This window comes from Misgurnus anguillicaudatus, chromosome 14 (genome assembly GCF_027580225.2).
Source record: "Misgurnus anguillicaudatus chromosome 14, ASM2758022v2, whole genome shotgun sequence".
In the NCBI taxonomy this organism is placed as follows: domain Eukaryota; kingdom Metazoa; phylum Chordata; class Actinopteri; order Cypriniformes; family Cobitidae; genus Misgurnus; species Misgurnus anguillicaudatus.
In genome coordinates, this window is record NC_073350.2 from 34,426,843 (window position 1) to 34,442,832 (window position 15,990).

The following is a 15,990-nucleotide window of genomic DNA, read 5'->3' on the forward strand; positions in this document are numbered from 1 at the left end:
TGAAAATATATTTAGTTTTAACCTTTATATATTAACATATATTTCAAAATGTATTTCAAGGCAACAAATTAATTTCTAATTTTATAACCCATGCGGCAAAAATATATTTTCCTGTCCAAAATAGCAAAGTTTGTATAAAATGTATACGTTTGTGCAAGTATGTATAAAATATAAAATTATAAGTATATTTTTGCAGTAAAAAATATTTATTTTTAATCTTTTAAAATCGGTTATGTTTACAGGTTTGTAACATTTTAAGTTTTTCTTCCAATGTGAAGTGAAAATAAATTCTTTAAAATATATTTATTTTTAAAATATATTTCAAAATATACAAAAAATGGCCAAAAATATATGTGCTCAAATATATTTTGAAATATGTTTACAAAAATTATTTTTCACCAATATATTTTTTGGCCATTTTTTGTATATTTTGAATTTTATTTTAAAAACAAATATAATTGAAAGCATTTATATTCATGGCGCATAAAGAAAAACTTAGAAACATAAGAGGTTTGAAAATATTAAAATATATTTTCAACTGCAAAAATATACTATATACAATTTTATATTTTACTTTACAAACTTTGAGATTTTGGCCAGTAATAATTAATTTTTTGCTGTATGGGTTGTAAAATTAGAAAGGTATTTGTTGCTCCTGAATTACATTTTGAAATACATGTTAATATATGCTGGTTAAATTCAGCTTTACTTTCTACAAAAATGTATTTAGAATATTTAAAACATATCTTTTTTTGCTGTATGGGATCTTTTGTGTTAAAAAAAATAGATACTTGTACAGTTTAAGAAGAACAGGGTAAGAAAGTAAAATTTTTGGGTGAACTATTACTTTAACATTTGTAAATTATTGAGTTGCTATGAAGAGATTTTAAAGTGTAACTTTATGCTAAGATTGTCTTTTAATAAATATTCAACATTAAAAGTTTTAATAGACACTAAATGTCCTGTACAAAATATAAGTACATGAGAGATTTTACAGTCTGTAAATGTTTGACTGACTTTATAAAAAATTCAAAAGGTTAGTTCACTTAACCCATCTTTTATGTTTTACAGAACAAAGTTATACGAGTTTGTAACAACATGATGGGTTATAAAAATCATTTCTCTACAGATTTAAGGGCACAAATCCACCTGTGTGCAGTTTGACACCATCAACCAATCATTTGAGCAAAATTAAGCAAAGTCGTCTAAAATCATAGTTATAACAAAAGACACTTCAGGTATTAATGCATTTTTATTCAGGTAAAACATTGCCATTTCAACCAAGACAGAACAATACATTTTTGGTATTATTTAAAAAAAGAAAAACAAACAAACAAACAAACAAACCTCTGGCTATATACTGTATATATTTAAACCACTCAACATTTACATTAGTAGCATTTCATTCATATGTACAGTCATTCTTAAAAGATCTTCAAAAGAAAGTTGAAGTCTAAATCAGTTTAATGAATTGAAGTGCAAGTGGAGAAGAACTCCGTCAATAATATCTGACCACAAACTTAAATTTCTGTCAAAACCAAAACCAACATGAAAGTGCCACAAATATCTCTTCCAACGGAAGCTGGTTCATCTGAGCTGGTTACCCATCCTAGACTGTTAACTTCATCAGATATATTTTGCTCTGAGGTAAAGGTGAGTCTCAATCTTCATCTCTTCTTGCTGTTACCTCCTTGTTCCTCTCTGAGCCTGTCTCAGTAACGTGTCAAAATCCACAGAATCACTGGACGTCAACTCATCGTCCTTCCTCGAATCTAAAGGACACAACAGGATATTAAAGTCAGACAGAACCAGCGTGGTCTTTTGCATTGCCTATATACTAACTTTAACCTTTATGAAGGAAAATGACCAGAAGTTGTTGACCAGAAAATAAATATATCTTCATCATAAACAAACAACCAACCTAAATCCGCATAGTCTGACTTGCAAAACTGTCGCCGTCCGCCGAAGCAGATGTCAAACGGACGTTCGTCCGCACGCCTCAGTTTGCTTCCATTCTCGATGGCTGCAAAAGCGTCGTCTGCATTATAATAAGTGACGAAGCCATAGTTATCTCTAGAAACACAAGACAGAAGAAGCCTGAATAAATAACGTCTACATTTGCTTAAGATAAAGAAATTATAACTCAAGATGATTTTTCACAGCTGCTGTCTGGGTTCTCTTACCTGTGACTCCTGAGGTGAATCGTGCAATCCTCAACTTCTCCGAAGAGAGAAAATCTATCTTTGAGGTCAGATGGTAACATACTTCTTCGGATTCCACCTACGTACACCACCCTGCGTTCCTCCTAAAGATTAGACAGAGTCTTCATCAGACATTATACAAGACACGGTCTATACAGAGAGATAAATGTTTGGACACCTACGATAGCTTTTTGTTGACAGATTTTACGAGCTTCTTCGTTTCTATTGTGCCGGTTCATCTTCCTCGGTCTAGAAATGTGAGAAACATTTGATATAGATTCACAAACATCCATGACACAAGAACACAGACTCTTTAATTTAAATCAAATTACAATATTTAAAAAGAACTGGACTCGATCCATTAAGATTGTATTCATACTCACTTGTGCCATCTGCCACGTTTCTCATTCCAGTCCCGTTCAGGTGAGCGTGAACCGGAACGAGAGTGACATAAAGATCGTGATCTAGTAAGATGGCGTCCACGCTTGCGAGGAGGAGAGCGAGAAGGTGATCGTGAGCTCGAGCGTGAGGAGGAACTGCTGCCAGAATGCCTATATCTAAAAATGAACAAATAACAGAAAAGAATCAATACTTTTACAGCACATCTGATCGTTACATTTTTATCTTGATTATCTACCTTTACTTATGTTCACTAGGTGACTGCTTTTATTTACCTTTTTTTGGGTGGGGAGCGAGACCTGGAACGAGAAGATGATGAGGACGAAGAACAAGAGGAGCAAGATGACCCCGAACTGGAGTTTGAGCGGCGGTATCTGTAACCCCGCCTCCTTGTCCTGCCTCGCTCCTTTGGGGTGGGAGACCTTGAGGAAAACCGCAACGATTCAAACGCATCCGTCCTGCAGGGGGAGCTGTCTGGAGACAGCAGCACTGAGCTGGACAGATGATCCGTTTTTGGTAAGCGCTTGTCTGAATGTGACGTCCTGCTACTTTGAATCAAAGCGTCTGTTGTCCCGCAGTAATCATGATCTATAAACGCTTGAGCTGGGTTGAGTGCGGGTGTGAAGGACGGGAATGGGGGTTTTGAATGCGCTTTACTGGGTGGCAGAGGGCGAGGTTCAATAATCTGAATGGTTTTACTTGGAGACGCTTTTTTAGATTCATGTTTTGTCCCTTTGACCGGTAACAAAGGCTTCCAGGTCTGATGTGGAGGTGTCGCTGGTGGCGTTAGTCCTACTGAAAAAAATTTAATTGTATGTCAACAATTTTTCTTTCTTACAGACATGGCAGCACTTTACAACAACCAGTAGAGATTTTATTCAAACACAGGTCTCACCTTCAGTACTGCAGAGGTCTGTCAGCCGGCAAGGCTGTGAACATCGATCCTGACGCTCATCTGTGGAAACTTCTGATATCATCTGACCTTCACAAGCTGTAGAGAGAAGAAACAAAGATTGATTGAGGATCCACATAAACATTACCGGCTCTACGGGAGACATTTAAACACTGACATTCCTGTCAGGTACTTAAAGGGATAGCAAGAAATGAAAAATACTTCATATGTGAAAAACGTTCATATGTTAGGAAATGTCCTGGCTTTTTCAGGCTTTATGGAAAACAGGGTCCACGACTAAACCCCCAAAAAAGTGCCTCCATCCTTCACAGAAGTAATCCGGGCAGCTCCGGGTGGTTAATAAAGGCCTTCTGACTGTGCATTCAAACCAGACGCGGATGAATTGCTTGATTCGCGTGTAGTTGGACGCTTGAAATGTTTAAGTTAACTCGCTTCAATTTGTCGACTTGAGCTAGCTTGTAGTCTCAATATGTGTATTTTTACAACTTACCAAATTGGTTAATACGTCGCGAATATCCGTCAAAGTTCAGATTTTTCAACTACGTCCATCAAACATTCTAAATGCTCAATTCATGCCACATCATTAGCACGAATTGCACTGCAGGATGTCTATCACATCTTTGCATTGACTTAAAGGTGTGGTGCATGATCTCTGAAAGCCAATGTTGACATTTGAAATCACCTAAACAAACACGCTCCCAATAGACTCTGGAACTTCTTTTGATATACCCGCCCCACACATACGCAACCCAGGCAACGACATCGTTTGGTGTGTTTTGGTACTCATCTGTAAGTTTTTTTTCTCTTTTCAAAAATCATGCACCCCGCCTTTAACATGTAAATCACTCGCGCTTAAAGGATTAGTCAATTTTCTTTAAAAAATCCAGATAATTTACTCACCACCATGTCATCCAAAATGTTGATGTCTGTCTTTCTTAAGTCGAGAGGAAATTGTGTTTTTTTGAGGGAAGCATTCCAGGATTTTACTCATTTTGATGGACTTTAATGGACCCCAACACGTAGCAGTTTTGATGCAGTTTAGAATTGCAGTTTTAACGGAGTTTCAGGGAACTCTGAACGGTCCCAGGCGAGGCATGGGGGTCTTATCTAGCGAAACGATTGTCATTTTTGACAAGAAGAATAAAAAATATGCACTTTTAGATCCACAGCTTCTCGTCTATCTCCAGCGCGACCTCACGCAATGACGTATCGAAACTAAGCCCCAGTGTTTACAAGTGTGGAGAAAGAGGACCGTTCCGACGTAGTTGTATGTGGAATGATACTAATTAATGTCTTTGTGTCAGTTTATTGTTTAAAATCCTCCGCAAATGTGCGTTTCATATATGTAACACGTGACCTTTCGACGTCATTACGCAATTGTGTGAGGTCGCGCTGGCGCGTCACAGGAAGTTGTGGTTTAAAAGTGCATATTTTTTTGTTTTCTTGTCAAAAATGACAATCGTTTCGCTAGATAAGACCCTTATGCCTCGTTTGGGATCGTTTAGAGTCCTTTGAAACTCCGTTGAAGCTGCAATTTTAAACTGCATTAAAACTGTTACGTGTTGGGGTCCATTAAAATGAGAAAATCCTGAAATGCTTTCCCCAAATACCACAATTTCTTCGACTGAACAAACATTTTGCATGACATGGTAGTGAGTAAATCATCTGGATTTTTCTTCAAGAAAATGGACGCACCATGAGGTTTATCGATGTGATTTGACACGAGATAATGCGCATTGGTCGCTAACAGAAGCTAGTTATTATAGTTTATAACATTTAACATATGATTATTTTCTTACAAAATTGCATTGATTACCATCAGAAGGCCTTTATCATTTAATCCTCAAGCTGTGTGGATTACTTCTGTGAAGGACGGATGTACTTTATTGGGTTTAAAAGTCATAGAAACTGTTTTCTACAACTATAAAGCTTTGAATAGCCACAACATTTAGTAAAACAACTCAAATTGGGTTTGTCTGAAAGATACATTTATATCTCTGATGGCTTGAGGGTGAGTAAATCATGGGGTCATTTTCATTTTTCACTAAACAATCGCTTGAAACTTTCTGTAATCTTTACCTTGTGTTTCAAACTGCTCCAGGAGGCTGGTCAAATCTGTGGCTTCAATTCCTGCAGAACACAACACAACATAAAAACACACACCTACAAAACACTGTATGATGGCAAATATTTATTATGTCCTTACCGATTTCTGTCTGGTTCTGTTGTTCTTCACTATGCCCATCTGTGATGTTCGTGGGTCTCTTCTGATCTGATGCTTCTCTCTGAGGTGAACCTGGGGTTGATGTTTCAGGTTTGATGGGTTTGAACTCTGAAGCTGGTCCAGCTTCTTCACAGGAAGAAGAATTCAACAGTTCTGATGTTTCGCGTGTTGCCAAATGAGTTTCAGCAGAAGGTGCAGTAGTGGGATCTGGCTCGAGTTGTGTGGATTTCAAAGGCACTATGGTGGGATTTGGTGGATCAACACAAATGTGTTTGTTTGAAGATTTTTTTCCTGCTATTTTGGCCTTTACAACATCTCTGCGGGATGAACTTGTGATTTCATCTGACCTGAATGAAGCTCTCTTAGAGTTTATGGCATCTGTTTGTAATGTTTTAAGATTCAGCCGTGGGGCTTTAAAATCTGGCAGGATGGGTGGAAGTTCCCTGGGAACGTTGGGAATCGAGGGCCATTTTGTTCGATGGTCCAGCCTCCTCTCGTCTTCAGGAAGTTGTTTGTTTTGTCTGAGGAGACGGTACTGCTGTAGACTGAGGGATCTGGGCTTTTGAGGTGATGGGATGTCACACATTTGATCAGTTTTAGAGGATAATGTTTCTGAGTCAACACATTCAGGGCTGTAGTGTTTATCCGGAATGTCTTCCAAAGATGGAGATTCGGGCAAATCAGTTTCGGACTTCTCATCTTCAGGTGGAATCTCATAAACCAAAGTTAAATGCACCGCAAAACTGACTCTCTTCTTTGTACGTCTTACATCGTTGTTTTTAACTAAAGCACTGCGTTGTGGCATCTTACTACTATCTTTGTGCAAAGACGTGACATCGTTTTCTTCTGATCCAGAGTCTTTTCCTGAGAGTTGGTCTGGAATGTTCTCTTCATGTTCCTCGTAACCTTCTACATCAACAAACACCTCCTCATCCTCTGAGGACACATGGACATCGGTGTTCCTGCCGTCTTTTTCCAGATGAGTCCTGAGACAGTACGGGTGCATGTGTCTCACTAAATCTAAAAGAAATTCAAGTTCATCTTGATGGAACATCGGGTCCGATTCCATCCGGAAGGTTCTCACAGAGTGGCTCTTGGACTTTTTAAGATTCCTCTCACCATCACCAGGATGTGATGTCACAATCTGGTGACGGGGCCTGAGCTGTCTGTCTGAAATGACAACGTCCTGGTGGAAAACATCAGGAAAAATCCAAGTTAGTCCTTAAAAGTAAAACGGAAATGTGCTTGAGATAAAATTAATCACACATTATCATTTATTTTCAGAGCCGTTTGAGATTAAAAATGCTTCAGACATGTTCTCAACAGAATTTAACACACTTTTTTCATTGGGTGTAACAGTGATCTGTTGGGTGGAGCTCTGTGGATTTGAAACAGGAAGTTCACACGTTCATCTGCTCAGTAATGGGATAAAACAAAGGAAACTTACTTTTCCTGACTTTGAATTTGGTGGTTGTGAGATGTTGAGCCCTTGAAAAGCTCCTGTTCGCTCTGGAAACAACAGCTGTCACATAAAAGACATAACAACATAACATCTGAAGTCTTATGAATATGAACCAGCCAATTCTGTTTAAACCTGTTGAGTTTAAAGTCCCCATAAACTAGAAGTCGCTATTGACTTCCATGTCGTAATGTAGTTCCGAAACGAAAAATCCCATGAGAAAAATAGTGGGTGTGGCTTGTGTTTTCCACTGTAAATTGATTGGATATAGAAAAGTAGGTGTTTCATTTAGTAATGGAACTCGCAGCAGACTGACACAGTTGGAGGGGGCAGGGTTAACAGATGCTCCGCCCCAGCTGTCTAGTTGACGTTATCAGTGGATGATCGCCACTTGAGGGTGGAAGTACATTTTCAGATTTAAATTAACGTTATTGAGGGGTCGGGCACATACTTTTTTATTTTAAATAATTACTTACACGGATAAATTGTTTATAATAAACACTGCATTATTTCATTAAACAAATAAGAATTGTCAGTTTTATTTTCATGAGGACTTTAAAGAGAAATAATTTGTGCACTTATAATAAACTTTGTCTTTTTACTGTCAGACAGAAAGGAGCAGTAAACTTACCGTGCTGCCTCGACCCGCTTGAGCTGAAAAAATCTCAGAATCTGGCAACGTGTCAAACGGTGACAAGGTCTCAACATCGACACTGTCCAGAATCTCCGTCAGAGCAGAAAGCAACGATGCTTCGCTTTCCGCATCCATTCGACTACACATCTGAGAAAACACAATGAAGACACATCATACACATTAGCACTGTATTTATGAATCAATCGTTTATTATGATGATCCAGTCAAGATGTGAAATACCTCCCCAGGAGAACCTTTCTCCTGAAAGATGGACAGAATGGAAGGTTCCAGACCTCCATGGAGGACATCTGACGTCTTTCCAACATCCAGCTCAAAGATAGGAATATCGTTTTTCCCATATTCTACCTGTGAATACAAGACAAGCACAAAACCATACACACAAAAATCAGCCCATGAACTCAACACAAATGCTAAAGTGCTGTCATGATAATACATCACGATGATGAGTTAACCATAACCTGACATACAGTTCCTTATTACCACAGCTACACATTCATAACTGACAACAGTTTGTTGTGTGATGGTGCGTTCACACCAGACGCGGATGAAGCGTTAAGTGCAAGTGATTTACATGTTAATTCAATGCAAAGACACGGTTAGACATTTTGTGGCGCAAATTTTATGCGCAAATGAAGTGATTAAGTAAAAAAATAAATAATAGTAAAATTCAATTAAATTGAGTTAATTCAAAATGTTCACAGGGAATAGCGCATTTTTTCTGCTTCATACGCGTCTGGTGTGAACGCACCATAAGAGGACATCATGCTTTTATTACATTTTATTGAAAATACTGTTGCATACTCAAAACTATAACTCATCACAGTTTGTATGGGTAATAGTTAAATTTATTCAGAAAAATACAATGTTACTACAATAAAACGACGGTTAACTGATCATCCTTCTCTACAAAACGACTCACTTAAAGTCTAAAGGAAATCCCTTATTGATATATTTTACTTTACAATTACTACACGTGTCCTAAAATGACAAATACTTTTAAATATATTTGAGACCATGTAATGGCTTACAGAAATATAAAAGGAGTTAGTATTTGACATTTAAACAGGACACTGGGGTGGGACCTATGGGAGGGACACACCTGAGTATTTAAAATAATACTATATCTGCTCAAAATATGTAATATTTTGTTTCATGAGGTTTTTAATAAGTCTCGTTTTGAGTAAAGAAGAACAAGAACATGTGTTTTATTATAAATTCAACAAATGCACGCGTGTGCGTGAGACACGTCAGCGACATTTGAACTGGACAGCAGGAAACACGAGCGTGACGACACGATTCAGTTACACATTCATTCATTCATTCACTCACTCACTCACTCACTCACTCACTCACTCACTCACTCACTCATTCAATCACGTAAGTTGTTAAGAGTTAAAATCGGCATAATCTGACCAAATACAAGCAAATGACTAACATTTTATACATTCACCTTTAACGGCGTTTAACACCGAGTAGGATCTACATAATAATTTATTTTACCATCGCAATTACTTTATTCAAAACAACTTATATGTATGCATTAGTAATTTACGTATACACGTTGTTTTTATTTAATGTTTAATAAAAGTTAATACGCACACATGTTCTAGTCGTTTCACGTGCCGGTTAATGGCCATGTAAATCACGTGAAATCGGTTATTAGGCAACACACTTAAAACAGCACCTGTTCACCGACGACCATCTAACTACTCGTTTTAGAGTTGTTGAAACTATAGAAATGAATAATTTGTCTCGATTTAAAATGTATTTATAACTCAACATCCGCCTTTAGCACGCGCACACATCCACGTGTTCACTAGCTGTGTGTCTATTCTGCACATTCTCATAATCACAGCATTTCCACGTAAACATCGGCACATACAGAAAAGTAAAATATATTAGACCTGCGCATCCGGAGACGCGTCTGGTGCGGTATTTCCCGTAAAATCACACATTAAATCCTTCAGTTTAACGCCACGCGGCGCCGCCATTTTGGATCGAAGAGAAGAGCTGCGCACGAGGCGCCGGTTGGGTCACGTGATTTGCGATTCCCGGGAAAATGACAGCTCGACATACTTGGAAAAATGACCAATGTTACTTACTGTTGCTAGACAAAAACGTAAAGTTGCCGATTCAGTTTTATTCCACACTGCTTTACAATGAAGTTTAACTTGCAGTTATTTTACATTAGCTATATGTATGTGTATGTTATTTCAGTGAGGGATTCGAGTGACATCTAGTGGTCCATTTAATGAGGTAAGGCAGGTCAGTTATCCTATAAATAACTTTAACCGTTGGTAGTACTCGGTCAAGTCAGTTTTCATTGTATTAAAGGTGCCAAAGAATGCATTGTAATAATCTGTTAAATTGTTTTCTGATATCTACACAGAACGTTTGTGGCTTTATTAAGTGCAAAAATGATTCAGAGTCAGTTTAACATGTCCATTTACAACCCTAGGATTTGCCTTTACAATGAAATGGTCTATTATAACCTTATTTGAAGGGGTCATGAATAATAATGTTGAGCTCTGCTCTGATTGGATGTTTCTCCTTCAGTAGCTCTTTGAGTGTGTAAACAGATCTTATGTTTGAGTCTGTATCAGATTTTGAGGAATAATCAATTGTTTGGAGATTGTTAATGGACGTTTCTGAGTGATAAGTTTGTGTTTTCAGTATGGACCTGCAAAACGTAACTGTAACGTCAATAGTAGAACTTCAGACTAAACGCTAGCATATTGCATTAACTAGCATATAGCACTAACTCAGAAGTCACAACCTTGTTTTAAGCATTGTAACAACAGTGTACTTAATTTAATGTGTAATTTAATGTAACATCTCGACTGTAACGTCACAGTCGTTGTTATTGTTATGTTGAGATTGGTCTGTTTTCCAGCGATCTTTTGCATGCCCAAGGTTTACATAAGAAAGAGGAAAAATCGCTCATGATATGTTATTACCATGTACAGAACTCTATTATTCATCTATGCCTATAAATACAGTTTTACGTTCTAACGTTTTACGTAAACCATTCTCTGCAAGCACGTGAAAACATGGATAAGTGAAATTTGGCTCCCCTTGTGATGTCAGAAGGGGATCTAATTATAATAATACCGCCCATTAATCTGCACTATCCAACCACAGCACTGCCATTTAGTGCAGAGATAAAGAGAGAGAGAGAGAGAGAGAAAATAATTGATAGCACAATTTAATTCAATTTCAACAAACCAATATTATTGCGATTAGTGTTTGCATTTCAGCTCATTTGCATGTTAAAGGACACACCCTAAACCGCACATATTTGCTTATACCTATAAAGTGTCGATTTTAACATGTTAAAATAAATTATTTATATGATGTTTTGAGCTAAAGCTTCACATATGTATCTTATATATTGTTAGCAATTCTGCATTAGTATGTTAAAATTGTCAGTATATCTTGAGCAAAGTGTGTTTTTTTCATGTGTGTGTTTGTCTGTGTGACTGTATTTACACTCAATGGGTTATAGAGAACGACAGTGAACACTCAGGAACCCTGACCTTTAACCTGATACCACAGCATACCCATCATCTGACCCCAGAACAGTCTGAAGCTGAGAGCATACTGAAGTGTAACAGGTGATCAGGAGGCATATGTGTGTTGTGTTGTGTTGTGTTGTGTTGTGTTGTTTTGTCTTTCTCACTCACTGTGACTGTTCGAACCTAAAGAAGAAGTAAGTAAGGAATAATTGACGACAGGCCATTGAATTATTTGGGATGGTAAATCATCTGTAAATACTGTGTGTTGTAATATTGATAAGGAACAGATTACATAATGAAGAAGTGAAAGGATTCAAACATGACCAAAAGTCAATCACCAAACTGTCCTACCAAACTTTATGAGCTCATATCTCCTGTATCTCATTATTAATTTATTACCCTGCAAATCTCTTAAATATCTTTCATTGGTAAATAAAAACCAATCACAGCTTTCTTAACTAAATTAGTTTAGAGATTAACATGAATCAGTAGCATCATTTAATATAACTCTGTACATGACATCACAGTACAGTGTGTTTCTCAGATCAAATTGACTTGTGTGTAGTGTGCCTGTCTGTGTGTGTAATTTGGCACTATGATCACAGAATTGCCACATTGCCATGGTGACAGTGCCCTCTGTGAATGACCCCCCCCCCCTCATATCTGTCTCTCTCTCTCTCTCTCTCTCTCTCTCTCTCTCTCTCTCTCTCTCTCTCTCTCTCTCTCTCTGCTGTAATGAGTTCTATTCCACTGTCTCTCACTCACAGATTTTCTCTGTTTGTGTTTTAAAGTTTGTGTCAACCAACCACTATGCTTGACAAATTTTACTTAATATATTAAATAGCCCACTAAACACACACACACATCTTCATCTCTCTGTTCTCTCTGCCCTCCTCCCTTCATCTGTCTGTTCTTCTCCATTTGTCTCTGTTCTCTTCGTCTCTGTTCTCCTCTCTCTGTTCTCCTCTTTCTGTTCTCCTCTTTCTGTTCTCCTCTCTCTGTTCTCCTTTGTTCTCCTTTCTCTGTTCTCTTCCCTGGTCTCCTACCTTCGTCATTGTTCTCCTATTTTTGTTCTCTTTGTCTATGTTCTCCTCCCTCTGTTCTCCTCCCTTCTTCTCTCTTTTCCTCCCTCTTTTCTCCTCCCTTCATATCTGTTCTCCTCTCTCGGTTCTCCCCTCTTCACCTCTGTTCTCCTCTCTCTGTTCTCCTCTCTTCACCTCTGTTCTCCTCTCTCTGTTCTCCTCCCTTTGTATCTGTTCTCCTCTCTCTGTTCTCCTCCCTGCGTCTCTGTTCTCCTCTCTCTGTTCTCCTCCCTTCGTCTCTGTTCTCCTCTCTCTGTTCTCCTCCCTTCGTCTCTGTTCTCCTCTGTTGGTTCTCCTCCCTTTGTCTCTGTTCTCCTCTCTCTGTTCTCCTCCCTTCGTCTTTGTTCTCCCCTCTCTCCTCCCTTCGTCTCTGTTCTCCTCTCTTGGTTCTCCTCCCTTCGTATCTGTTCTCCTCTCTTTGTTCTCCTCTCTCTGTTCTCCTCTCTTTACCTCTGTTCTCCTCTTTCTGTTCTCCTCCCTGTGTCTCTGTTCTCCTCTCTCTGTTCTCCTCTCTCTGTTCTCCTCTCTCTGTTCTCTTCGTCTCTGTTCTCTTCGTCTCTGTTCTCTTCGTCTCTGTTCTCCTCTCTCTGTTCTCCTTTGTTCTCCTTTCTCTGTTCTCTTCCCTGGTCTCCTACCTTCGTCTTTGTTCTACTCTTTTTGTTCTCTTTGTCTTTGTTCTCCTCTATTTGTCTATGTTCTCCTCCCTCTGTTCTCCTCCCTTCTTCTCTCTTTTCCTCCCTCTGTTGTCCTCCCTTCATATCTGTTCTCCTCTCTCGGTTCTCCTCCCTTTGTCTCTGTTCTCCTCTCTTCAACTCTGTGCTCCTCTCTCTGTTCTCCTCTCTTCACCTCTGTTCTCCTCTCTCTGTTCTCCTCTCTTCACCTCTGTTCTCCTCTCTCTGTTCTCCTCCCTTCGTCCCTGTTCTTCTCTCTCTCTTCTCCCTTTGTCTCTGTTCTCCTGTCTCTCTTCTCCTCCCTTTGTCTCTGTTCTCCTCTCTCTGTTCTCCTCTCTTCGTCTCTGTTCTCCCCTCTCTCCTCCCTTCGTCTCTGTTCTCCTCTCTTTGTTCTCCTCTCTCTGTTCTCCTCTCTTCATCTCTGTTCTCCTTTCTCTGTTCCCCTCTCTTTACCTCTGTTCTACTCCCTCCGTCTCTGTTCTCCTCTTTCTGTTTTCCTCCCTGTGTCTCTGTTCTCCTCTCTCTGTTTTCTTTCTCTCTGTTCTCCTTTCTCTGTTCTCCTCTCTTTGCTCCTTTTACTTTATCTCTCTGTTCTCCCTTTGTCTCTCTATTCTGTCTGTTCTTCTCCCTTCGTCTCTGTTCTCCTTTTGCTGTTCCCCTCCCTTTGTCTCTCTATGTTTTCCTCCCTTGTTCCGTCTGCTCTCCTCCTTTCGTCTGTCTGTTCTGTTCTCCTCCCTTTGTCTCTCTCCTCCTCTCTCTGTTCTCCTCTCTTTGTCTCTGTTCTCCTCTCTTCGTCTCTGTTCTCCTCTCTTCGTCTCTGTTCTCCTCTCTTCGTCTCTGTCCTCCTCTCTCTGTTCTCCTCCCTTTGTCTCTGTTCTCCTTTCTCTGCTCTTCTTACTTTGTCTCTCTATTCTCTCTGTTCTCCTCTCTTCGTCTCTGTTCTCCTCCCTTCGTCTTTGTTCTCCTCTCTCTGTTCTCCTCTCTTTGTCTCTGTTCACCTCCCTCTGTTCTCTTCCCTTTGTCTCTGTTCTCCTTTCCCTGCTCTCCTTACTTTGTCTCTCTATTATCTCTGTTCTCCTCTCTTCGTCTCTGTTCTCCTCCCTTCGTCTTTGTTCTCCTCTCTCTGTTCTCCTCTCTCTGTTCTCCTCCCTTTGTCTCTCTCCTCCTCTCTCTGTTCTCCTCCCTTTGTCTCTGTTCTCCTTTCTCTGCTCTTCTTACTTTGTCTCTCTATTCTCTCTGTTCTCCTCTCTTCGTCATTGTTCTCCTCCCTTCGTCTTTGTTCTCCTCTCTCTGTTCTCCTCCTTTCATCTATCTTCTTCTTCTTCTCGCTTCATTTCTCTGTTCTCCTCCCTTTGTTTCTGTACTCCTCCTTTCGTCTGTGCCTTTCTGCGTTCTTTGCGTTTCTGTTCTCTCTTCGTCTCTCCATTCTCCTGTCTTCGTTTTTGTTCTCCTCTCTCTGTTCTCCTTTCGTTGTCTTTCTGTTCTCTCTTCGTCTCTCCGTTCTCCTCCATTCATCTCTCTCTGTTCTCCCGTCATGTCTTTATTCTCTCTGCTCTCCTCCCTTTGTATCTGTTCTCCTCTCTCTGTTCTCCTCCCTCCATCTCATAATTTCCAACTCATTTAATATCAAATTCCACATTTTTCCATGAGCAAAATATTTGCTTTCTACTTTATACTATATGTTACAAATGGAAAAATTTGTGTCTATTTATATTTCATCAAAGAAATTTTAAGAGAATCATTTGAGATAAAAGTGTCACGCTGACATCAGGATTTACAGTAGATGTTTAATGGGGACATTTGCTTGTGAAACAGTCATGACCTCTTTGATGACTGTCTAGACATGTTTGTGAGGTTTCATATGAAACTGATGATCAATTGAGTTATAAATGACAGTGAGCACCTTTAGTGATTTTATCTTCTTGTCTTGAAAGGTTTCTTTTGCTGTGATTGAGGGAGAGATGGATGAGAGAGCAGGAGATCCCCGACCACCTGTGATGTTGTCAATGTTGAAGGAGGAACCCGAACTGAAATAAAAACCTGTAAGTAACGCGAGAACAAGATTCATTATAATCTACAAAGATTCAGATTCTAGAGAGTTTGGGGTTTGTTGCTAATGCTCACAGTGCAGTACTCATTAAAAATAAACGTAATGTCACATTAGGCAACAGGAGTACTGTACTGTATCACAGAGTATTGATAATTATGTTGATTGACACGTTTACACAGTATGTTTATGTAATGGAACAGAAGACTCTTTAACTCGACACACCATCTTAACGGTGGTTAACACGGTGAGACGCCTGTCAAACATGTGTTCATATAGAAAAAACAACACAAGAAGTCATCCTTTGTGATCAGACTCTCTTACTAGGTTTTATAACCGAGTCTGTGTCTCTCTCTCTCTCTCTCTCTCTCCTCTCTGTGCTGCTATCTGCACACTAATGAGAGAGTGAACTGCAGCTCACCACGTCTCACTCTCTCTCTCTCTCTGCTCTCATTCCTTTGTGCTTGTTCTTTTTTTAACCTTTCGCTCTCACTCTCTCTCTCCTCCTTCTTACTGCGTGTGTGTGTGTGTGAAAAACAGACGCCCATGTGAGCAGCAGCGGTGGTCCCGAGCGTCAGCGCCAGAGAAATCTCAACGGCACCATTCCAGCGTTCTGCTGCGGATCAGGCGACGGGCATGTGAGAAGATGTCCGTGGGAGGCTGCGCGTGTCCCGGTAAGGTCGCCGTGACTACCGCCCGTTGCCGAGAGAGACCGAGCGAGTTGTTGGAAGCGCGTCCGTGCCGCCCGAGGGCTCTCTTGCAGTGACATATGGAAAGGACAGCAGGTTTAGATGGAAACATGGCCGCTTGTGTTTTGACGTTTG

At 39.5% G+C, this 15,990-nt stretch overlaps 2 protein-coding genes across 3 annotated transcripts in view; one reads left to right on the forward strand and one right to left on the reverse strand.

Annotated features, from left to right (window-relative positions):
• Positions 1-1,233: 1,233 nt before the first annotated feature.
• On the reverse strand, positions 1,234-9,991 carry LOC129427204 (uncharacterized). Of its 2 annotated transcripts, none has more exons than XM_055183514.2 (13): positions 9,756-9,991; positions 8,071-8,196; positions 7,828-7,977; positions 7,185-7,259; positions 5,720-6,923; positions 5,593-5,643; positions 3,496-3,591; positions 2,876-3,392; positions 2,585-2,758; positions 2,384-2,450; positions 2,184-2,305; positions 1,922-2,073; positions 1,234-1,772 (listed from the first exon to the last, which is right to left on the reverse strand). In XM_055183514.2, the coding sequence occupies exons 1-13, from the start codon at positions 9,840-9,842 to the stop codon at positions 1,684-1,686; spliced, it is 2,910 nt and encodes a 969-aa protein (XP_055039489.2). In that variant the 5' UTR covers positions 9,843-9,991; the 3' UTR covers positions 1,234-1,683. The 2 variants fall into 2 exon arrangements, with proteins under 2 accessions (XP_055039489.2, XP_055039488.2); XM_055183513.2 differs by having other exon boundaries at positions 2,876-3,395.
• A 97-nt stretch (positions 9,992-10,088) lies between these two features.
• Positions 10,089-15,990, forward strand: part of ldb1b (LIM-domain binding 1b) — a 31,494-nt gene continuing 25,592 nt past the window's right edge. Inside the window, exons 1-4 of the mRNA XM_073876400.1 lie at positions 10,089-10,107; positions 11,357-11,465; positions 15,054-15,161; positions 15,707-15,840. Coding sequence (XP_073732501.1) covers positions 15,813-15,840 — 28 coding nt within the window. The 5' untranslated portion in view covers positions 10,089-10,107; positions 11,357-11,465; positions 15,054-15,161; positions 15,707-15,812. The remainder of the gene's footprint in view (positions 10,108-11,356; positions 11,466-15,053; positions 15,162-15,706; positions 15,841-15,990) is intronic.

Bases quoted from the DNA above. Each gene is read 5' to 3' on its own strand.
- LOC129427204 (XM_055183513.2), bottom strand. From the start codon at position 9,842: ATGGCGGCGCCGCGTGGCGTTAAACTGAAGGATTTAATGTGTGATTTT. The intron at 6,924-7,184 runs GTAAGTTTCCTT...GTTTTCCACCAG, and splicing joins CAAATTCAAAGTCAGGAAAA to GACGTTGTCATTTCAGACAG. The intron at 2,074-2,183 runs GTAAGAGAACCC...TTGTGTTTCTAG, and splicing joins ATTCACCTCAGGAGTCACAG to AGATAACTATGGCTTCGTCA.